General features: G+C 37.8%; 1 protein-coding gene and 1 long non-coding RNA gene across 2 annotated transcripts in view; both read left to right on the plus strand.

Moving 5' to 3' along the window:
• LOC139714119 (uncharacterized) overlaps positions 1-7,985 on the plus strand; it is a 47,427-nt gene extending 39,442 nt beyond the window's left edge. The window contains exons 9-11 of the mRNA XM_071625839.1: positions 6,009-6,048; positions 7,099-7,294; positions 7,973-7,985. Of these exons, the coding sequence (XP_071481940.1) occupies positions 6,009-6,048; positions 7,099-7,294; positions 7,973-7,985 (249 nt within the window). The remainder of the gene's footprint in view (positions 1-6,008; positions 6,049-7,098; positions 7,295-7,972) is intronic.
• Positions 7,986-8,268: 283 nt separating this feature from the next.
• LOC139714118 (uncharacterized) lies at positions 8,269-12,466 on the plus strand. Its single transcript, XR_011709684.1, has 3 exons — positions 8,269-8,334; positions 9,201-9,298; positions 11,086-12,466. It is a non-coding gene; the product is annotated as an uncharacterized lncRNA (long non-coding RNA).
• Positions 12,467-26,067: the final 13,601 nt, after the last annotated feature.

Below are 26,067 nucleotides of genomic sequence, written 5' to 3' on the forward strand. Positions count from 1 at the left end.
TTATGGGCCTTAGTTTTTGAGTTATTGACAGCTGAATCCTGATTGGATAATACTGGTTGCCATGGCAACAGGAAAATACTTCTTTTACGATAATCAATAAAAAAACTTTTTTTAAAATTTGTATCTAAAAAAAGAAAAAATCAAAGTTTGCAGCAGTAGGAGGCATTTTGGGGGTTACCGATCACCTGTAGGCATCCGGTTACCATGGTAACCATGCACAATATTATAACTTACAATGAATCCCAATATATTGCTGACATCTCTAGCAACATATACATATACACTTCTATGCAGTTTTGATGAATTCTTTATGAAATAAATGCAAAAACTGTGATAATTTTGTCATTTTCCGTGCCCCGATAGCGACAAGCGTCCCTGACCCTAGTCTTAATTTCTAGCCGTTTTTATTTCGTCTTTATTTCTCTGAGTTGCAGCTTGTGTATTGTGGAGAACCCGCTGTATTGCGCTAAGCCGAGTGAGTGCACATTCCCAGTGATTGTGATTCGGTCGTCACAAACACTGGGTATGCGCTCTCACTCGGCTAGCTTCAACTCGGAGAAACAAAGACGAAATAAAAACGGCTAGAAACTACACTACACCGACCACAGCTTGGCGTGAAAAGCTAGTTTGCAGGCAAAACCCCTTGTTTGTCGAAGAAAAAGTATGTGTGCGCTAAGACTACTACACGAAGCACTGGCACTGGCGCCTGTAACAGCTCTAGTGGTGCGTGTAATAGTCTTGGTGTGCGCAGACTCTATTACGTTTGTTCCAACAAATAATGATGAAAAGTGGCCAGTAAAATTCTACTGACACCACAATTTCGACTCACATACTACCTGGGGATGTTCATGGAGGTCTCATCTACCACCCTGTCTGGTCAAACCTTTTCTGCGGGGTGGGTTGAACGAACTCCTTAATTAAGGCCCGTACAGGAATTACAGCGCCTTGACTACTATAGGGAAATACTAAATTCGTTCTCATTATATATATTTTATCGCTGTCCCACACCTTCCCGGCCAGAAAAGTGAAAAAAAGAAATGTTGTCACCTCATCCCCAACCCAAAAATTGCCTTCCGAGTTTCGAAAAATATACATTCAAAGAGTACAAGGAAAAATGTGCAGCATCAATGGTCAAGTAATGTCATGCGTATATGGGTGCCACCTAAAATGACCATAAATCTTCTGCTGCAGGCGCTACTGTGGCAATGAAAATGCCTTCAGCGTGTATGAGCACGTGTTTAAAGAGTTCACACCAGCATGGATCTAAAATTAGTATGGGTGTGTCAATTTCAGCGGTGAGGCGGGCTTAGACGAGAGAGAGAGACCGAGAGAAAATACATACGAGGGAGGTACCCTCCCCAAATGTTATCTGTCTTTGTTCATTTTTCACTGCAGTCATTTTCTTCCATCAGTCTTAACTACATAGGCCATACCACTATTCTTTGTCCTAGAATAAGTTTGAGGCATGCTTTGTCCCAGAATAAGTTTGTGGCATGCTTTGTCCCAGAATAAGTTTGTGGCATGCTTTATGCATTAGCGAATAATTTCCACACGCCGTAAATAATTTGTCAATCGTTAGTTGATTTTAGCACAAACGAACTGCCATATGCACACCACTAATGCATACGTAATACAAACAAACACCAACAAACACTCAAACAAGTCCTCATAATGCAAATAAACCAACTCAACACTTTTTTGTGTGTGTTTTTCCTTGATATTTATTGATTTCATTCAAATCATTCATAAATCGACCCATTCTGGATATAACATGAACAAAAAAGTTACAAATGGCAATTCGAAACACAAACAAATCCATTTGTCATTTTATACTACAAAAAAATCTCACTTCAGCATAGATAATTTGATTATAGACCAACCCTACAAACAAGTTCTTCACGAAAAAGTTTTGACATGTAGGGCCCTACCAAACCTGTATCCCTTGAATATATTGGTTTGGATCATGTTACACCTCCTTACTTATAAGGGCATATACATTAAAAAAACACAAATACATTATACAAATCTAGAATGAAATCAGTCGTAAAAAAAAAACCCGACCAACCCCCCCCCCCCCCCAACCGAAACAAATCTAGGGCCTACATCTATCCTAAATATTAAATCCTACCAAAATCTGTCATACCATTTATAACTATCCTTCTTCAAATCCAACCCCCAACCCACTAACCCACATACACACACACACACACGAAGGTTCGATATTCGGAAGGTTCGTTTTCTTTTCCGAAGCTTCAAGTATCCGAAACACACAATTCCCTGTACCTAGAGGTTCGTTGATCCAAAAATGAAATTCGGAATAACGAACCTTCGAATAAAGAACCTTCGGACTAAAGAGCCTTTAGAATAACGAACTTTTGCAATAACGAATTGTAACCCCCTCCCCACATACACACACACACCCCCGAACCGATACCACATTCCTTCCTGATGAAACGACTTCCCAATGTTGATAAATACGCAGAAAAGCAGCATCCACCCGCACGCAATCGCCACTCTGAATTCATAAACAAATCCGCCAAACCAACTCATCAAAGTCAAAGCTGCTGATAAAATCAATATCAACGTTTATGCCAGCAACAGCTTACAAGGTATCCCTACCCACGCGCAGCTAAAAAACACATACGCAAAAAGCTGACATAATAAATACATTCTTCCATCATACACACACACACACACACACACACACAAACGGACACGAAATTATCATGTGCGCGCGCACATACACACTTCCTTGAAACCTCACCATGACTTTTTACATGGCATGTTTGCATGGATGTAGCCATGTTAGTTATGTTTAAGTATTTCTATGACTATGTCCAGAACGATATTACCCAGCAAAATGTGCTTCGAGGGCGGGCGACAATCCGTGTAGGGGCGACAATCCGTGTCGCAACAGTCGTCCTTTCCGTCAATTTGCTCTGTAGAAAAAGAAAATAATACATTATGTAAAACAGCGTGTTTTCATATTTTGCGTATTACTAACGTTTTTGTATCCTTGCCGTCTTAATATCTCCATATTAACATGATAAAGTACTTATGCATGCACTATGGAAATCTTTGCATTTAGAACAAAACGTGACGAACATTCATGGGGTGCATTTGTATTATACCTTCAGGGTGGCACACTCTCGCTTTTCCGAGATCTCGAATTATCCCAGAAAAGCGGGATTTTGCACAGTCATGAATTATTCATGTGTTGCCGCAGGGTTCGCTGCCTCTCTCTCTCTCTCTCTCTCTCTCTCTCTCCTGTACAATGTGAATAGACTTGCTCTTCCTCTTTGAGACGTGTCGGTTTAAAATGATGACCTTAAAAGATGCGCATGGTAGAAGATTCTTTTTTTTTTTCACGTATGTGTTATATCGATATTTATAAGCTCTTGCCATGACCCTTTTTGAAGGTGTGTTTTCACGGAGCACGCGAACGATTTGCGAAGGACTCGAATGGCAAAATCCAGCATTCCTATTTTAGTCTGCAAAAGATCGCCAAACGAACGTGAGGGTTCGGAAGCATCGTCAATTGTTCGCCAACATCGTTTTTACTTCGGCGAGAATTTCAAAAAAGTTTGGATTTTTTTTTTTTTTTTTTGGCGAACCTTTTCCGCACACTTGGTCGTGATTTGCTCGTGAATTGTTCTCGAAAGTGTCTTTAAAGCCTCGTCAAATGCGCAAGACCTTCGCAAGACACGGGCGATGTTCGCAAAATGTTCGTGAAACCCCAAACAGACTCCGAAACTTTGGAGAATGTCTCGCGTATGTTTCGCGTATGTTACGCGAAATCTGCGAAGTTTTTCCGATCATTTTACGACGTAATCGCAAACTGTTCGCGTACCTTTTGAGACATTCTCGCGAACGTTTAGCGCACGTTTGGGAATGTATGACCTATACGTTTTCTACAAATATAAGTCGTAGCATACACCTAAACATCAAACAATTATTAACAACTATAGTAACAAAAGAAATTAAAGACTAGCAAAGAGAAAGAAATGTTTGATATACAAAAAAAAATCGCAGAATACAGTTAAAATTAATCTAAAGTATGTAAAATTTCATTTGAAGTACAAAGATTATGTGTTGGAGGAACTGCAAAAAAAAAAATCATATGCTTTACTAGTGGAGATACGTCCGAGGAAAAAATGTAGGCAGGCACACAATAGAAAAATGAGAGAAAAAGAAAGGAGAAAAATAGAGGAAAGAAAAAATTCAACTCAAGACAGCTTCCACCTCTCCTTGGGTACATTTTCTCCCGTGATTACTGAAAATTTTTCGTTGTTCGCATTTTCGTCGCGTGTTCTTCGTGTACGTAACATGCTGTACTTAAGCAATGATACACACGACATTCGCACATACGTCGTGGAAAGTTCGCACAAATTGCGCACGAATAGTTTTCGGCTTCATTGTCGGAAAACATTCGGAGAAAAACTTTTCCGAATGCTGGATTTTGTCATTCGCGTCCTTCGCAAATCGTTCGCGTGCTCCGTGAAATCCCACCCTAGGTGTCTTTAAAGCCTTGTCATATGCGCAAGACCTTCACAAGACACTCGCGATGTTCGCAAAATGTTCGTGAAACCCAAAACAGATTCCGAAACTTTGGAGAATGTCTCGCGTATGTTACGCGAAATCTGCGAAGTTTTTGCGATCATTTTACGACGTAATGGCAAACTCTTCGCGTACCTTTTGAGACATTCTCGCGAACGTTAAGCGCATGTTTGGGGGATGTATGACCTACGATTTCTACAAATCAAAATCGTAGCATACATCTTAACGTCAAACAATCATTAACAACTATATAGTAAAAAAAAAGAAATTAAAGACTAGCAAAGAGAAAGAAATGTTTGATTTAAAAAAAAAAGATCGCAGAATTTGAAGTATGCCAAAATCATATTTGACACTAGAGATTATGTGTTGAAGAAACTGAAAAAAAAAATGAAATGCTTTACTAGTGGAGATAGGTCCTAGGAAAAAACTGTTGGCACACACACAATAGTGAAATGAGAGAAAAAGAAAGGAGAAATAGAGGAAAGAAAAAAAAAACTTCAACTCAAGACAGCTTCCACCTCGGGTCCTTGGGTACATTTTCTTCCATGATTATTAAAATTTTTCTTTGTTCGCATTTCCGTCGCGTGTTCTTGTGTACGTAACATGTTGTACTTAAGCAATGATACACACGACATTCGCACATACGTCGTGGGTACTTCGCACAAATTGGGCAAGCATAGTTTTCGGCTTCATTGTCGGAACACATTCGGAGAAAAACTTTTCCGAGCGGTTGCTAGCCTCGTTTCAAGATTATGTGAATTTGCGATCATACATGTTATTCACACCCCTCTATGATATAGCGGGTACGCATACGCAATACGAACACATTAGCGACAGTGTTAGTGAGAGCTCGCATACCCCCTTCATTGTGGTTATGTTTCAAACATTGAGCGATCTCGAAAATATAACTGTGATTGGCGAGTAGCCTGCATGTACTGTTGAGTGTAGTCGAACGCGTTCGTTTCTGATTCTAAATTAGAATTCTTTTCCGTCAATCAATAGAGATCTAAGGGTTGGTTTTCAACTTTTGATTATGAAAAGATCGTCTGGTGGCAGATTTGTTCAGGAAAAGACATGTTATACCCTCTGCCAGAATCCATAGAGCTTACAGAGGCAACGTAATTACCGGTGCCATGAGATTGACTGGCACTGGTGGAGATGCTGGAGCTCGGCCTTCGTGAAGGTACGAACGAGAGTCTTCTTTTACAATGCCATGCCAACGCTGGCGTAATACATCAGAAATAACCTTTTGGCTTACTAGGGGTGGAGGGCAACGTTGTTTGCGACATTGCAGTAGTATGGATTAAACAAACTACCGGACAATGACTAAAAGAGTGTTATATTTTCTACAGGTTACTTTCTGATTGTATAAAAGTGACTCTATCGGCAATTACTTCTATCAACAACCAAAGTAATTTAAAAAATGCAATTATTCTTTTTGCAATCACCAGATACAGCGATTGGTTCTGTCCGGAATGTCAATTTCAACAAGTATCCTTCACTCGATTTCACATCTGCCCTTTCTGAATTCCCTTACTGTACGGCATGTTAAGAATGAGGTAAGATTTAAAAAAATCAAAAGTAAATTGGGTTTGTTTTGAGACCGTTAAGCCCGTCTGTAATAAGATATCCTTCGGGCCTACATTGTATGACTTTAATTGGTTCAACAGCACTATTATCTATACCAGCATAATATGCAGGTTTATAAGCGATAATCTTTGTTAGTCCTCGACTATACCCTTAAAGGGAAAAATTGTTGCTTAACCCAATTTTCTTTTTCTTTCTTCTTTTTTTTTTTTTGACGAAAATTGAAATGGCTCTTCTCCATGTCCGTCCACAGTATACTGTATAGTACAATGTCACTTTGGGATGTGCATTTAGTCCGTCTTAATATTATGTAATTATGCTTTAATATTGGCACTAATTGTGGTAATGGGTGCCCTGCTTTAGCCTGAAAGTGAACAAAAAAGGCAGAATTTTAATGATTGCTAAATTTATGCTAGCTGAATTTCTTGATTACCAGAAAATTGATAAGTTGTACATTTACTGCAGAAGTAACAAAGCATCATGTTTCGATACAGCAGTAATATTTGTGTGTACTTGAATTGTGTCGATGTATTAATCGTACTGACAATGCTTCTTTTATTGTTATGATGGGTGCAAGTGTGAGATTATCTTTGGATTAGCCCAGCATTTCTTTGTTTATACCACGCACGTAACTTTTCGAGATGTTTGCGTCTACCTGCTGTTTTTTTTTTTCTCTTTTCTCTCTCCTACTTAATCTGGTCTTCAGCTTTCTACGTCACATGAGGGAAACAACCGCGAAGAACCTGGAAATGAGGTTTGTACCAGAAATTGGCACGCACTGTTTCAAACTAATTGCATTCGAGATACGTATTTTAATGTTGCTTTAGTATGCATCATCACAGACCAGTGAAAAAAAAAGGTTGTGTTTGAATGACAGATAATGTACTATCTTTACATCAATGAAAAAAAAAAGAAGAAAGTTGCATTTCTATCGTTTCGGATCAACGCTCATAGTATGCTGGTGTGACAAGGGTGCACCAGTGGTGGATACTTCCCAAGATACGGTATGTCAAGGCCTTGGGCATGCTCAAAACTTTTTCACGGGTGGGTCGCGGGGGGTTGTCGGCAGAGGTACACGCAGAACACCAATAGGAGACCCTAACCGGCAGCACATCGCAAGCAACTCCAACACAGGTATTTCGCAGTACCCGTAAGTCTCTCTTAAAAAACGAATCGGTTTCAGAGCTCTTACGCAGTTCACACAGAATTAGTAGAAGGTAAGTAGCACGCGTCTCGCAAGTAAGACAAGTGCGAAATTCGCTGAAACATTCTTGTCCGCCTGTAGAAAATTCTCATGTGTGCTTGAAAATCCCTAATAGCAGCAAGATCGCGTAGCTTGTCCGGAAAGGTGTGACACGGCCTTAAAGGGGCTGTACAGTACTGGTTGAGGTGGGGATTCATGTTTTGTACATTCTTAAGTGAGATAATGAGAAACCTCTTTTGAAATATGAAAGAGCATGTAATTTTTAGAAGGATTCAACGTTTATTTGATGAAAATCGGTTTTCAAATGGCTGAGATATCCAAAAAAGTGATGATAATAAAAGACTACATGCCACAACTTTATTAGGATCTCTTTGTTTAACCTTGTTTTTGGATATTTCGGCCACTTCAAAACCGACTCCCATCAAATTAACTTTTGATAGCCCTTAGAATTGCATGCTCTTTGACATCTCATAGAGTGATTTCTGAATATCTCGCAAAATGTTAAAAGCTAAATTCTCTCCTCGACCAGAACTGTACACACTCTTTAAGACCAATGATTGGTACATGATTGTACGGCAGTGAGTGTGAATGTTCTTGTTATCTCTGTCGCTGATCCCTCTACAGATTGGTTCTGTGAGGAGTCCCATCGTCCATCTCGATGTAGACGTCAAATCCCTCTCACTTCTCAAGCAGCTAAACGTAGCCTCCCTGTGCCCCAATGTGGAGATGGTATCTCTTTACATCGAATATCATCAGCCTACCTTTTCTTCGGACGTGGACAAGGCATGGCCACTCTATTCTCACAACGTGGAGATAAGCCTACAGGGCAACGTATCGCTAGTCGCAAGGGACGATCAATTTCGCCATTCATTGCTAGCACCACCTACAGTAACCAGACTGTCTGTAACAGAGACGCTTTGGGGGAATGAAGAGGCCAAGAAGTTGATTAGATCTGCGAGCTCTTACCCTCATCTCAAGAATATTTCGTGAGTTCACATGAAGCCAGGCACTTCAACGTTATGTTTTACTTCTAATGTTTTAAAAAGTCGCAATGCCCTGCAAGCCGTCTCAATTCTCACAAACTGACATCAGTGGAAATCAGCTATAATATGTATAATAAGAGCGCTCTGACACCTTTCATATCTGTGTCATGTTTTATAAAGAGTTACGATGAATCTTACTCTCAATCTTTATGTAATAGGCCTTTGGTTTCAATATTTTGCATTAATCACAACAACAAAGATTTCTTGGTTAAATGATTTTGAATCCAGTATGTCACACTACTAGGAGGAGTAAAGGGAGAAAATATGTGTTATTGTCTCACTGGGATGTGATTAAGTTGTCGGGAGTCTACGTAATACGAACTGTGCTTTTGATTAAGGCTACCTTCTTTGTTTCTTAGGACTACTAGCATTAATTTTGTTGCAAAATATGTTGTGGGAGTATCTACATTATATTCCAAATATTTTTTTTTCTATGTCAAAAAGACAAAAAGTAATCACTGTAACTCAACTTTCTTTGTTTTGTGTGTTTGAGAACACAGTGGAAATAAATTCAAATTCAAATCAAATCGATATAAAAAGTCCAAACTCATATCACATTCTTACATCTCTTTTCATGTATTGATGGAATCATACAGAAGTCAGAAGTCTTATAGATACAAGTTTTCTTTGCTCCTAGAGCTACAATGATCTAGAGGAGGAGAGAAACGTTACATGATTAGGCCTTTACATATAGGGCAAGCAAAACAGTTAATAGAGATTTACAGTAATATCAAGCCGGTGAGACACTGTTTGAGCTTATATTCACGGCATCAGCCAGGATCATGAACACATTGGTCTTTCATCTATAGGCTAATCAGATGTGGGACTTCACAGGATCTGGACCCGTTCTGTACAGCGGTCAACGCAGAAGGGAAACTTGTCCTTACCATTGAGCATGGGATACCCAGTATGCATTCGAGTTACACAGTATCATGACAAATCTAATTCTCTATGACCTGTATAAATCCTCTTATAAACTTTTTAACACCATCATAAGTCTACCCTTCTAATGATGTATTTTACCCTTACTTTATGCCCCTTTCTGTGCATATGAATGACCTTTATATGCCATTTTCGGTGGTTTTAAAAATAACCTTGTAAATTTGAGTTATTCCTATCAATTATTCATAACTTTGTGTTCGACATCAGTTATGGGAATAGTTCATGAAGCATATATTTGATGATATGATTTTGAGGAAGCATAGTAACAAATAGAGTTTCAGATGTGTTGTAGTTGTGATGAACAGCAAAACATATGAAACATGGATGTGATTGAATAAATTACAAAGTCATTACTAAAAAATGCTGTTGAGGTGCCGAACTGTGACGTACTACTTCCAGTTCACAGTTGTATAAATAATTACAGGCGCTGCGGAACATTTTTCATGTGTTGTGTATGATAATTGAAAATGAATGGCCTTTCTGCAATAAATAAATAAATAAGTAAATAAATAAATAAATGAATTAAATATGTGTACCACTCCCGAGCCACCCCCCCCCCCCCCCCCCCCTTCTACCTTGGTATACTTTCTGGGAGGAGAATTTCTTATGCGGAGAAAAAAATCCAATTTGGTACCGATATATTTTGGTTTCACGTATGTGGTCTATCAGGCAAAGAAAAGAAAAAAATGAATCTCATCTCTTCGTGACTATAGTTGTCAAGTTTAGCGTCATTCTTCTTTTTTTTTTTTTTGGGGGGGGGGATAGATTTCATTTCACACATGCATGTTCACATGCATGTTTTTTTTTTTTTCATTTCCAATGAATATACACAGGTAATGCACTTCAAATGATTACATATCTTGGAACATAATAATACATATTGGTTCTTAAAGAACTTGATGGAAATGAAAATTGAGGGGCTGCTATTAAAAAAAAAAAAAAATCCTTGAGATGTAAACCACTTCTTTCGAGTTTATCACTTCCTGCATGGTAACGAATGTAACGTAGTGTCAGCATGATAGCAAGAGACTTTAGTCGAGTTCATGGCTGTAATGTTTTAATGGGGATGCAAGAATATGTTCAGTACCTTTGGGAGAACACACAATCCAGGGTAGGACGTGGGAGGGTCCCCCTCCCTTTCTATACGAGAGAGCTTTAGCATTATTTCTATATAGAAGTGAAATTCAACGGTCAGGTGCAGCGTTATGGTGGAATATTTTTGACTTTTCCATTAAAATGAATAAGACAATTCCTTGGTGACATGAATCATCTAAATCGCTTGAAACTTCTTCTTTTTTTGAAAATGTAATAGGTGAACACACCGACCGAACCGAGGGTTGGGTGAGAGGAAGTCGAAATTATCCTCTTGCTTGCTCATTTTTAGAAATGAAATTCAACAATCTAGTGCATGCTGTTCAAATACGTAGAAAAAAAGTTTTGAGAAGTAAGTCCTTATCTCTGATATTTCTGTCTGTGAAATTTTTACCCCTGACTTTTTTTACATTGAACCTGCTATTGCAATGGGTTTAAAGATCCGATTTGAATGAAAGAGAATGTTAATGAAATTTCATAGAACTGTGTTCAGTGTGTCCAGTATCAGATACTATTCAAATGAAGCTATTATACATGAAAACAACTACTTTGAAAATGAATGGAAGGAATGTAAAGATATCTTTTATAATGTATGATGCGAAGCCTGTTATGTTTTGTAACACTCCTAACCATTGTCATTGCTTGAATTTGAAATTGCAGAAGATGATCGCTGGAATCTGCAATAAAGACCTAAACGGAGTCTTGACAGGATCGGTACTGTACAGGAGAAACATGTCATGTGAACATTCTTGGTATGCCAACTATGACAATCCGGGATGCGATGCCAGCAAAAAATCTTATGGTCTATCATAGAGTTTTCACGTGTTTCCATTATATCTTAAAACTTGAAAGTGTTCCTCGAATTCAATGTACCAGTAACATTACTACTCTGATCATTTTTTTTTTTATTTTTGCAAAATCGTAGCATAATAGTGTCATTTAGCTATTTCCATCTTCCAATGTACGTATTATAGCACTTTTACAGTTTAAACATTTGGTTCATACATGACTGTAACAATGAAAACAAGAAAGGCACTCAAACTATCCCATTTGTTGCATAATGTCAATATCGATGTGCAAGTCGCACCCACCCTTATGGCTCCTCTTGATAAGATGCCAAACGGGTTCTGAGCAAGACGCTAAGACCAAGCGACAGATAAAGTGTGATGGTTTGATCGTAAATCATTCGTTCCAAGAGACAAGTCAAGACACTACGTTCGGCTTTGCTGCGATGGTGTTGGATGTATAGTCCCACCACCTGCCAGTTCCTTGGTTTCATAGCACAAAGAAGGATAGTTGACCTTTGACCTATGCAAATTTCAGGAACAGATTTAGTCCTTGTTTTATTTCCTCCGTGAAACTATGTTCCCTGCACTTATGTTATGTCTACATTCCTTTACATGATTCTTTTCAACGTAGGTTTGAGTAGACATTGAGGGTAGTTCTATTCGATGAGTATTAAAATTGGCAGTATGCATACGCAATGATATACTTTACACAACTTATCATAGATTTCACTTTGTAAATATTGGATTGGAAGGACTACAATCAACGTATAGTCGATACTTCGCAAAATGTAACTTTTTGTCTACAGAATGCTTATTTTTGAAGCACCTGTATAATGTCTTATGTTTATGATTGTATGTATAGAAAGGATCCAGTATAAAGTATTATGTGTTTGCGACAGCTACTACTGTGTTTATTATTGGGGTGAATGGATGCCGATAATGATTGCCTTTGTTCACTGGTACACTTTTATTTCACTGCTTTCAAGAAACCCCACTCCCTTCCCGCTCTTTTACAGGGAAAGCTTGAGTGATACATTGTGATGAAATTAGAAAATCAGTTTCTACATTATATAGGGTCTTGTCTTATGAAATTGAAGGTATGATAGTTTAAATATCGGTGGGTTTTTTTTTTTTGTCTTCTCAATTGATGTCTCATGCACGTTTTCTGTCATATGCAGATACGACTAAGTAGTTGTTATTCATTAATTTTATGACATGTCTGAGTCTGAAGTAAAAGACAAAGTTGTATTATGTTCAAGATATCTCGTACTTTGTTAAGTATATGCTTTCCACAAAATAATTCCTAAAGAATGTATTTCTAAAGTGAAGTGTATGTTGATAGCGAACGAAAATAAGTTGGAAATTATGAACTGCAGATTTTGTGAAAATACAGTAACGCCCACTGGATTCCATGCACGTTATTATACATAATGAAAATTTGTTATGCCTAGGATAATCTGAATAGCTTGTTTATTCATAATTATGATGTTGATGTAAGGCATTCAGTATGGTTCATACTGAAAGCAAACTATGCCAATTACATGGCTATTGGCTACATTATCAGTCAAAGGTGAACTCGAAATACACGAGTGATGATTGCTGCACTATTTTTTATGACTTGTACGAATAAAGTGTATGCATTTTGTAAGTGTTTCAGACTTTGTGTAAATACGTGAAATATCCACTTCAGTACAATGTACATTTTTCACCTATAATATTGCTTGCATAAATGCAGTTTATTTTCAACTTGTATCATTCCCCATCTATTTGAAGTCAAGGAATCGGTTTTGCATTTTTAATCAATGTGGGGTTTTTTTGTGTGCTTTAATACTTTATGAAAGTACATGTACACCTGTATCTAACATATGCACGTCGGCCTATTCATGTATGTTGATTGTTTTTTTTTTTTCTGTTTACTCGATTTACTTGTAAACGTAGGTTGTTTCAACATTTATCATTCTCCTCTCTGTGAAGATGAGAGAAGTATAACTGTGTATGACAGTAGGCAACTCTAGTTGAGTTCACCGTGACTCCAATGTAGCAAGTTGTTCTTGTTGTTGTTGTTTTCATCTGGACACAGCTTAGCGTCTGGTAATCCAGGCATTTTCGCTTATAATGATTTTACGTTATGGAATGGATTTGGTAAATCATCTGAGGTCTGTAGAATAGAGTGAGTGACTGGATAGAGATGATGGGAATCTAAAAAGTATATGAATCGAAAGAGTCTGATGCTGAGTTTGTCTGGCAGGAATCAGTGTTCTGTTTCTAGTGTTCATGAAGTATTTCGTTTCGGTTAGATCGCATTGGGTAATTCTGACAATGTTTTTCTTAATCACTTTTTTTTTACTATTTGAAAGAAAAACCGAAATTGATTCGTGAAATCCTTGTCTCCTTCCGCAAATGGGAATAAGAAGATATGTTTCATTAAGTAGGTGTATTGTATTTTTTGATAAATGTTCATGAATTATTATGCATTTACAGAGTATGTATGTTAAGTTTCTAATTGTGTCTGTTGTTGCCGCTGCTGTTGTACATGTTCTTGCAATTTGTAAAAGTGCAGTGCATTTTTACCGTAGTGTATCTGTCATTTTGGTTTATGTGAACTATCCAGTGTAATATCCCATTTATATCACTACCGGTGTGGCCTGCTACTGGCTGCATGAGGAGACTCTAATTTCTTTTACTCCTTCTCTCTTAAAGACAAGTGGAGAGTGTGGTAAAAGGTAATGTATAAAATGACCAGTATCTCTGTGGGATAAGGCACGACCATGGAAGAGTCCACCATAGCTGCATTTAACATGAAAAGAAAAATAAGTGGGCGTTTGTTTGATAACTAGCCGCAGTTATTGTGCATTATAGCTTTCCTTTTTATCCATATACTTTTGTTTATAATCAGTTATCAGTAAGAAAAGTGTTGTTTGATATCGAGTTGAACAAAATAAAGTTTTGATGGAAGTGACAGCAAAGAAACAATGCTAGTTTGAAAGGTCTCTAGACTGGTAAAGAGGGATTCTTACGTTAGCTGGACGATTTTTTTTTTTTTAGTTTGCGTAATTGTCTTTATATTTGATGAAGTATGATGTGAGGCGTTTGCTTTGTCGTGAAGGAAAAAATGACACTATATGGAGAACCGGGCAGGCTCCTTTAAGAGCTCTTGGAATATACAAACAATTCCATTTGCGCACTTAGCAAACGTGTGTTTTGTAGCTTTACTTGTGTCCGTTTATATGATCCTAGACATAGCCAAGAAACAGACACACCGGTACACATAGCCTGTCTTATGTATCAATAGTGTACAAGTCTGTGTATAATATGGCAATAAGTCAAGTTGGTGCTACAGAGCATGAATAAAATGTGTGAAACTATTTTACAACATATGGATATACAATTTACAATGCTATGAGGGTCTATATCCATAATTATACTTCATGTTTGACGTGATAAAGTTTATCACAGCATTCCTCTGTCTATCTGAATCTCTGAAACATTATGCTGTTTAGACGAGGCAGTGTCTCACCATATGTTTCATAATATGTCATACAGATAGGGGATATGCGTTGATATCTGAATTTACAGTAGGATTAAGACAGAACACATTTGATGTTTTAACGTCATTTGCGTCATGCTTAAAATTCACTTGGCAGCTTATTTACATGATTATTTTTCAGGCTGTAAGTAGCTCTAGTTATCTTTTTTATTAGTGTTTTCATGGGATATATTGATGAATACTGAGTGTCACATGCATTGCAGCCACTTGATGTTGATTCTTCCAGCGTGCCGTGCTCCGATGTGTCGACTATGCGTTATGAGTAGTTATATGCTTGATATGTTCGACAGTTTACATTCGCAAGGATTACAGATGTTTGAAGTTATAGAAGTCACTTTGTAAAATTGGAATGACTGCAATTTCAAATACTTCCAAATCTGTGACTTTATTTGTTCAGAAATGCTTATCTAAATACTATTATATTGTCATATGTAAGGAGAAAGAATCCAGTATGATACATCGTGTGTCTACTACAAGCACTACTACGTGTGTCAATTGTGTGAATGAATGCGGATAATGTTTGCCTTCGTTCATTGATGTTATTTCATTTCACTACTTAAAACTCACTCTCTTCCGGTTGTTTATCAGGTACACAGTGTATCTTATACATTGTGATGACATTGGAAATCAGTTTACAATGTTCTGTCGTTGTGCAGAACAGCCTATGACATTATTTGAAGGTATAGTTTACTTTTGTTCTATAATTATGACTCTTCGCGTGTTTTGTTTTCTTGTACATATACGACTAAATATGAATAATGAAGAAGAAGACAATGTTGTATTATGATTAAGATATCTCGTGCTCTGTCAAGTTCCACAAAACACTTACTAAACAATGTATTTCACATGGTGAAGCGTATGTTAACTGCATGTGAACAAAATTTATGAATTGTGAGTAGCAGATTCGGTGAAAGTACTTACGAAGGTTGCAAATACAGACTAATTATAGCCCTGTGAATTCCACATTATGATTCTTATAAATTGTAAATATGCTGTTCCTAGGATAACTCGAATAGCCCGTTTATCTACATGAAATCTATGTACTGCATCAAGTATGGGTCAAAACTGAAAACGTTCAATACCAGAATTTAGTGCATTGACTACTAAGTCATATCAATCAAAGGCGAACTCGAAATACGCCTTTTTGTACTGTGTTGTATCACTTTGTAATGTATATGTAAATACGTGAAATATTAACTGCAGGCCAATATCTATTTCCTATCTCGTATTGCTTTCCTGAGGACAAATAGATGGTTTGTGATTAAACTTGTATATCACTTCCCATCTCTTTAAAGACAATCGGGAAGTTACATTACAAGCATGAAAAGTCTTGTTTTGTAGTGAGGTGAGTGAGAGAAATACATTGATAGAAGTGACAGACCAGAAACAGTATTGATTTGAAAGACTTGTGGATTGCATGAATTAGTAGACTGATACTGACTTCAGCTGACGGAAATCAGAAAAGTGATGTTCACTTTTACATTTGTTGTTGTTTTAGTTTGCCTATCTCTCCCCATTTTTGACGCAATTTGATGAGATGTGTTTGCTTTGTAAAAAGAAAAATAAAACACTGTTGGGATGGAGAACCGCTAAATCTCCTTTCGATCTTGGAATGTTCAAATTTTACAGCATAGTTCACCTGCAATATACAATCAGTACATTTCGCAAACTTACCAAAAATGTATGTGGTACCTCTTGCTATTTTTATACATACACAAGATTCAAAAACATCGGTGCAAAAGCTTATGGAGCCACTAGCTTAAGATTAAACATGTGAGGATATACTAGTAAAGTTCATATATCTAAAATGGTAGCATAGTAATGAATCAAGTTAGGGTCTACACGTAAGAGCATAGACATGATAGAGAAAGACGTAGTGTTTGAGGAACTTCATTTTATATCTTATAATAAAGTCTGCAAATATATGTGTTGTATTATGAATACATTATGTATGTGATTATTTCAAAGGCAGACGATACTTTCTCAGCTTGGAAAAGACACCCTCGCACGTGTTATGTTTAAAGTTACGAGATATTGCGTTTACATAAATGTATACATAAAGATAGTGGCTCATATAATTCAAGGTTAAAAAACAAGGCGTTTACAATTATGTCATAAAAACTACAAATCAACATCTGCGTTATGTTCATCGTTGGCATGCAAGAATAATAAAAAAAAATGTTTGATGAGAGCAGCATATTGTGTGTGTATTCCCTAGTCGTGTTGTGTGTTTATGTTTACGATATTGATATAATGTGATCATGTATTAAAGCAGCATGTGGTACAGTTTCCCGCAGGGTGCATTGGATTGACACATCCCAGATATGATACACGTGTTACACTGACTTTTTACCAAGATTAAAGAACAATATTGAGGACCAAATAGAAACATGCAGATTTATAACAGATACTTCTAAACAAAGGGGAATCCCTACTCAAATAATGGAACAGAGAGTATCCAGAGCCAACCACTCCGCAATAGAATCGAACTCCATCTGCTTAAAAAATGAAAATAAAAAAAAACGAACAAATATTCATGCACAATATATGGGGAAAATTTAAAAACGGCTGGAGCAAAAACTACTCAGAGTGAAGATTTCAGATTTTAGGAGTTAATACAGTAATTATATCTCGAGGATCTCTAACACATCTGTGTGTATCTGTTGTAAACTAGTAACATTTCTACCAAATTCGGTGACTTTTCCTAAAATCTTATTGCGAACATTTTGATATATAATTTAGCTATATTTGATGGTGATGGTTGCCATGGCAACCATAAACTGACAACCATGTCAGTCAGATTTTGCATCATTTTTCTTTTCCCATTTTATTTAACAGCATTACAGTGTATAGGTGTTTCTTGGCTGAAATTTTTTGAAGGAGCAAAATCTAAAGTAATTATTGTCCTTGAAATCTTTTCTTATTATTTCCTTTGTTTTTATGTGACGAAGGCATAAAACAATAGATATAATAGAAATAATTGAAAACAATGATATTTTCTAAAGATTGCCCTTCTATTTTGGGAAATTTTGATTCCCAGGACCTTCACCCAAGTTATGCCTCTAATATCATTAGTTTATGATCATGTTATCAATTTGCAATCTCAAAATTCCACTATTATGCAAATAATTATGATATATCATAACTATACATGTACCCATCCCAAATATTACATCTCAGGTCTCATACTGTATTCCTTTATGTTGATATGAATAGCGCCCCCATTGGGTGACCATGAGAAATTTCAACCATAACAAATGATAAGATTCCACTTGCCTATCATTTGTGGCAAATATGAAAATGATTGATCTATAATAAGACATATATAATGGGAATAAAGTAATTATACAGAAAAATCACATTTTTAGCATATTTCAATTTCTTTATGTTTTGGTAAATAGCGCCCTCCATGGGTGACGTTGAGAAAATTTAAATGTATGATCATGAAGAGTATGAGTTACTCTACTCATGTGCCAAATATGATGATGATACATTAAATAAATTGTTTTTTTTTAATTGTATAGGGGGCCACAATGTGCCCCCCCCCCCCCCCCCCCCTTGGCCCTGCGAGGGGTAAAAAATAGCTTGGGCTTAAGAGGGTTAAAGTACTTCAATAGAATCGAAATGACAGCTGGATATGCCCATCACTAGCCACTAGTTTTAAAAAGTTCAAAATGTTTCCGATGATACATTAAGTGTTTTACATAGCCTGTAATGAAAGCTGGATATTCCTAAAGGCATGTAGTGCGATCACCTTAAGTACCGGTGAAACATTTCACTGAGTAAATCGGGCCAACTGAGATGGCATCACTGTATGCCTACAGACTGTAGACATAATCTGATAAGTTACTATTGACAAACTCTGATCTGATGATTAGGTCTAGTGAGATAATTTCAAAGTGTCACCGCTGATTTATGGTACTCAGTATACCCCAGTAGAATTGGTATGGCAGTTGGATATGGCCACGGGCCATTAAAGAGATCGTACAGTTTTGGTGAGACCTAATTTCAGGTTTCTAACATTTTTTGGTAAGATAATGAGAAACCTCTTATTAAAAAATGTGAAAGAGCATGTAATTCTATGAGGAATTCAACGTTTATTTGATAAAAATTGGTTTTGAAATGGCTGAAATATCAAATTTTGGATGTTTCAGTCATTCCAAACCCGATTTTCATCAAAATAAACTTTGAATTCCTCTTAAAATGGTATGCTCTGTACTATATCATAAGTGTTTTCTTGGTATCTCGCAAAAAGTTAAAAGCCCAATTCTCATCTCCACCAATACTGTACCATCCCTTTAACTTAAAGAGATGTTGGATATGTAATAAAACGTGTTACTATTTATTATGTCTGTTTGCCGACAATTTGGTGGTAGGCAAACGTCGCAGAGGTATGTTGTCAATTATCAATATTGAATCATTGGAATTGAACATCTAAATTGTTCTCTTGTGAAATCAAGAAACAGCACAAAAGCATAAACTGAACTTGCAACGCACACATACACCGTAAGTGACAAATCTTATTCCTTTCCATGGAAAAGGATTGTGTACATGTACATTATGTGTACATTATCCTGTGGTATCTCACCTGTGTAGCCTGTATCTCACCTGCGTATATATCTATACAGCGTGTCCCAGAAAAACAAAAAACAAAACCGGGTTTCCATGCAACTTTTTACTATCGAAATCATACATTTTCTTCACGAGCTATACATCAATGGAAAGATAATCTTTTCTTCTTTCATTTGATATACAACTTAATGTTCATCGTTCATGCATGTCTGAGTTAGAACAATGAACAATGGTGCCACCAAATTTTCATTTGCACGCGCAAATTGTGACTTTAAGTGAATTGTTCAGACCTTTAACGTTACGTTTTCGGAAAACACAGTTCATAAGCCAAATATTCATATTTTCTTCTTTCATAATGAGACCTAACGCGTCAAATATGATTAACGCATGCTTTAAAAAAAAATTGCATGAAAACATGCTTCATTTCTACCGATTCTACGGATAGTCGAAAAACAAGCTTTCAGCTCTCCCGACTTAGCATTAGACAATGGGCTCATCTGCACCATTGAATTCCCACAAAGCAACCGCAGTGCTACAGTGAATGTTGTTCGGGGGGGGGGGGGAGGTATTTACAGTTAATGCTGTATGAGATGGAAAACCCTTTGTTGTCATTTATTAAGAATAAGCTATGAGACATAACCAAAATTATTGAAGACGAATATCGTGAGTATGCTCAGGCTGCACGCAGTCCAATGGCTATGGGAAACGAACATTACAACAACGATACACATTTTGATGATTTTGTACCTCAAACTTATTTCACTGTTTTCATTCCTCTCTACATTTCCCTCACGCGTGGTTAGTCCTTCATCACTGACAGGGTTTTGAAGTTTTTGAAGGGGGAGGTGAAGTAGAAAGAGAGGGTACATCACTTTATTTACACTGATCTTGCGCTTCTAACATTTCAAAGGTTCAAGTGCAGGGCAGAAAGTCGTCTTTTTCGGGGGGGGGGGGGGGGGGGGCTCGGAAGGTTTGTTTTTTTTTCCGGACCGTTTCTCCCACCCCACCTTCCCAAACATTCCGCTGATGAACACTCTTTGTTCTGTATTTAGCTGCATGGTCAGGCAAGCTCACGATTCATGTGCTAATTCAAGACCCTATTCACAACCGAACCGTCAGTAACAATCTCTTTTACCCTCTCCCTTCATGTTTGCGTAAATTCATTGAAGCATGAAAGCCATTGTTATCTGCCAAGTTGGGCATGTCGGGAAAGCTTACTGGCTCCTTATTCACTATCTATCCATCAGGGTAAAATGGAATCATACAGGTATTTTCAAATTCAGTTCTCGAGCAGGCGTTGATCATTTTTGACGCATGGGATATCATATGAAAGGAAAAAGAAAGGATATTATTAAGGCTAAGATTCTATTTTTTGCAAAAGTTTGCTGAAAAAGTCTGAAAAAACTCATTCAAATTCGACATTTCTTTGCTCGACGTGCAAATGAAAATTTAGTAGCACTACTGTCTATTGTTCTAATTCAGTCATGCACGAATTTTGAGCAATGAGTTCAATAAAAATATTGCACCAATATCGTATCTACGTGTATATTTAGCTACATGTATTTGGAATAGGAGTGTTTGTTTGTTTTTCTTATAACTGACGTTTATCATCAGATGCATTGGTGGTACTCCAAACAGCCAGAGTAATACAGGGATGGGGTGATCGTGATTTCTCCGTTATGAGACCAAAATTGTGGAATCAGTTACCTCTTCAGTTAACGCAATTGTCATCTACAGAAACATTAAAATCCAAACTTAAAACGCATCTGTTCCTCTCACACTCCACGAGGACTACTAGTATACTTGCTGTCTGTAATGTTCGGAACAAATGCATTCTTGATCTGATATATGTTTGTTTGTTGTTTGCCATTTTGTTCTCTGTTATCATGTTTGAACATGTATATTGATGCATACATATATATATACATATATATATATATATATATATATATATATATATATATATGTACACTGTAAAAACAGCGGTGTTAGATTTAACACCACGGGTGTTAAATCTAACACCGATTTTAAACAGCAAGTGTTTTTTGTTTGTTTGATAGATACTTTATTTTCTGCAAATCAACATACATAAGTTACATAATCATGAAGATGCAGTAAATATACAAAGTAAATTCAACGCAGAGTCGTTTGACTTGCATAAACCACGATACATATAAGTACATAATCATGAACATGTAGGAAATATATAAAATAAATTTAACACAGTCTTTTGACTTGCCATTAACAACGATATGAAAGAAATATGATATACAATATGCATGTCTATGCATGTTCAACGCAGAGTCGTTTGACTTGCATAAACCACGATACATATAAGTACATAATCATGAACATAGGAAATATATAAAATAAATTAAACACAGTCTTTTGACTTGCATAAACAACGATATGAAAGAAATATAATATACAATATGCATGTCTATGCAGCAGTGATGAGAATAACATTTATAGTTAAGAAACGATTATGCAGAGGGCCACCATTATAAGCATTGCTTGAAAAGATGGCCGGCCCGAGGAAAAGATAAGGACGTACTAGATTCGTTTTAAACAGCAACTTCGGATTTTGTTATTTTTTCTTTAAGGTCCAGGGTAAGGTGACATGGAAATCACACATACCATATAAGTTATTTCTGTGACCCTGCACGGGAAGGAGTGCGGGTACCTCTTTTGTTTGTTTGTTTGATTATTTGTGACCGTGCACCTCAAAACGAACATAAAGTCGCACACACTGATTTTGCGTGAGGACTGAAAATAAGTGAAATGGGTCAACCTAGCCGAACTTGACTTTTTCATATTTTCTGAAAGAGCGGGTCTTCTTTTACATTGTCCTAAAATGTGGTATCATAAAACGGGCAGGAAAGTGTGTTTTTTAGCAGTTTATCTCGAACATTTTTGGTAGAATAGTATGGTCAGGTGTGTCTTTAAAATCCCTTTTTCATTTCAGAAAAACCTTGTCCACACTCTTCACTTTCAACTCTAATAACTTTTAAAAGGATAGTGCTACTGCTTTGAAAGTTTGCATTAATTATGGACAGAATGTGTTAATGAGGCATGCTTAATTTCAGTTTAATCTGATAATCCCTTCATTGTTGTTACTCTGGGGTTTACTTCCTGTTTTTTGTCCCATTCATCGCACAGCCAGCACGGTTTGGTAAAGATTATGCGCTTGAATAGACTCTGTACTTCAGAGCCTCTTTTCTCAGTTCACAGTTTTCCTGAGTTTGTGCTTTCTTTATAATATTTAGATAGGTTAGGAGAGTCCATTTGATTTGAGTTATACATCATTTTAAAGCGTAAATTCTGCTCTTTCAGAATATGGTCTTAACTAAAAGTTCATGTCTGGCGACTTTTTGTTTGTTTTGAGGTGCAGGGTCACATTTTGTCTATAGCGGTGCCTTGATCATTTTGTTTTACCCGTATTTGCATGTTGAAGGTGATTTCCCCGTACCACTTTGTTTTATGAAGGTTTTAAGTACAGATCGTAGACGTGTGACATTTTTGTTTTGTTTTTAATCTTGCTATTTTATACACGCACATGAACAACTGTTATCGTACTGTATGTATCAGGGGCGGCGCAGCCGTGGGGGCCGTGGGGGTTCGGGCCCCCACACTTTTTGTGCACCATACAAAGGAATACATAAGGTGTCATCACTTTGGGCCCCCACACTTTTTTTCAACCCGGAAGTACGTAAGAGGCACTACAATGGGAGGGGAGAGAATGAGCTGAGGACCTTTTTTTTTTTTTTTTTTTTGCTTGTCATCTGAAGATACCCGGAAGTGGACAGGTAGAGATGAGCTGAGGATTTTATCTTGTTAGCTGAAGAAACCCGGAAGTGGACGGGTGGAGATGAGCTGAGGACCTTTTTTTTTTTTTTTTTTTTTTTTGCTTGTCATCTGAAGATACCCGGAAGTGGACAAGTAGAGATGAGCTGTGGATTTTTGCTTGTTAGCTCATGAAACCCGGAAGTGGGCCCCAACACTTTTGAAAACAGTGCGCCTGCCCTGTGTATAGAAAATTATTGTGTATAACACGCGAGCACGTGTATGTGTGTACGTACAGTGTAGGCGCACGGGTACTCACGGAGGTCTCACCTTCCCGCTTGTGTGAGTGCATCCCCCATACAGGCACACTATGTATCATGCATGAGTTCGCTATGCATTTGGAAGTGGAGTGTAAAAAAGTATGGGACGATGTATGAGTGAGTGTGTGTGTGTGTGTGTGTGTGCGCGCGCATGTTCGTGTGTGTGTGTGTATGTGTGCATGTGTGTGTGTGTGTGTGTGTACATGTGTGTGTGCGCGCGGATGTGTGTGTGCATGTGTGTGTGTGTGTGTGTTTATGTAAATGTGTGTGTATATATATGTGTGTGTGTGTGTGTGTGTGTGTGTAACGGTCAAAGAGATTACACCTATAGAGTAAGTAGTCGCCATACGCGTGCGTACAAATAGTGCGTCCAAAATTGAAGAGGGAGCGCACACTCAGCTCCTGGCACTGGATCGAAGTCTACGTTCAAGTCATATCTTCTCATATCATATCTGGAATGATATGTTATTCTTCATTACACATTTTCATTTTCAGAATAAGAATGTGGTTAATTGTTTAAATATTAATTTCTACGATGATATCATATCATTTGAACCATTTGGTAGAGTCCAGACCTTTTTGTTGTTCGCAAAATAAACAGTGGAAACTTGGGTGTAGACTAGACCGTACTTGAGCATTATGACGTTTGTTTCGCGTACATTCCCACTCATGCCATAAAATCAAACAACATCAGCACCATTATGACGCTTAAACATGACCATTGTGACGTCACAATGAAACAACGCACGGTCACTGCGCCGAATATTCAAGTCGAGCGCATAAAACAGTGCGCTGCCATCTATTTATATAATATTGGATGGCCTTGAGATTAATACAAGGAAATATTGGACGAGCTATGCACAAATATTGGACGAGTCGAAGACGAGTCCAATATTTTGCTTAGCGAGTCCAATATTTCCTTGTATTAATCGAAAATAGGACATTCAATATCATCATTATTATCCTACAGAGGATTTTAGTGAAGAATGTTTTCACTTAGGCCTACCCTTTCTGTCTCCGACTCCGAGTGCTTTGTGGTCTCCTACTGTGTAGTGATCCCGACATGGGGTATGGTATGTTGATGTAGGCCTACACTCTTCAGTGCAAGTTAATCCACTTCAGTCTCTGATAAAACAGTGATCTATGTATCCAAGGTAGCCGTCATGTTACTGTTAGACCGAGATCTAGCTAATTTAGACCAGAATTAGATGTATTTGTATCCGAGATCTGAGAAACAATTCACGTCACATCTACCGTAGTTCGTGAAAGATCGAATTAGGCTACTACCACAACTAGTAGTCCTACTGTAGTGTGTACGTACTAGTCGCGGTACAGTATCGATTATGCATTATCGCGCATGCAAATGCAAGCGGCGGCCGGTTACATGTATTTGTATATCGCGCGCGGGCTATCTAGCAGTATAGCGCTGAGCATGCAGAGCTGCAGATCATTCGTCGCCTTGCGCCTGCATGCACAAAAAAAAAAAATGCAACTTATTTTCACTAAACCTAAATTTAACTTCCTGTTATGAGAGTGATATTTTGAAAAATTGTATGAAAAACAATTTCAACTGATTGATATATGAAATTTGTTTGCATCAACACAGAATTTTAGAAGAAACGATATTCTAGATAATTCGTGATTGACCAATCACAGACGTTTTTACTTCATATTTCAGGTTATCTCGTATATATCTCAACCAATCACGGCGCAGTTTATAAAAGCTTTGGGGAATCCCCCTCTCGCCGTCCAATATTTTAAATATTGGTCGCCTCGGGAAAAAATATTGGTCGAGTTCAACAAACTTTTTAAGTGGGTTGGAGGTTATGAGGTGCGTCGACAAAATAACACTTGTATTTGGGCTCTAAAAATCCTCTGTATGGATAATAATGATTAATAACTGTACCGGATCCGTGCAATGGCGGCTCCCACAACGCGCAATGGCAGCTCCCTCGCGCGGCTGCCTCCCCACTGGACTACGCCCTCTTGTGGTATAATCTCTTTGGTAACGGTATACATGTGTGCGTGCGTGCGTGCGCGGGAGTAATGGCAGGATACGGCACTGCGTTGGTGCACCAACCACTGATCTCCCCACTAAGAGGGGAGATCAGTGGCACCAACCCGAAAATTTAACCCTGCCACAAAGAGATTATACCTATAAGCCGGGTTCACACGTACACCAATTAGCGGGATACAAATCTCGAGATTTGCATCGCGATCGTCATCCCGAGTTTTTTGCACGTGTGGACAGAAAAAAACCCGAAAATTAGCGGGATAAGCATCGCGATGCTAATCCCAAGAAATCTTGCGCTGGTTCGTCAATTAGCGGGATAATTGGCCCCACGCTGGTACGTGTGAACGGTCGGGATTACAATCTCGAGTTTTTACATCCCATCATGCAATGCGCACATCGCAACAGCCAGGCCTCTGCGAAGAGGTCCTTCACCTCTTTGGAGCACAACAACAACAGCGCGCGAACCACACCACTGACGCGTAAAAGACAATGGACAAAGGTAAGTGCGCGCAGGCAGTGATAGAGAAGGGCGCTGTGTGACCCAGTTTGCAGGCTTTGCTGTTATCTCTATCGGCAATTAGCGGGATAATTCGGTACGTGTGGACGCTCGCCAAATTA

This window comes from Diadema antillarum, unplaced genomic scaffold (genome assembly GCF_040938485.1).
Source record: "Diadema antillarum isolate AM-2024a unplaced genomic scaffold, OU_Dant_1.0 seq00002167_RagTag, whole genome shotgun sequence".
In the NCBI taxonomy this organism is placed as follows: Eukaryota; Metazoa; Echinodermata; class Echinoidea; order Diadematoida; family Diadematidae; genus Diadema; species Diadema antillarum.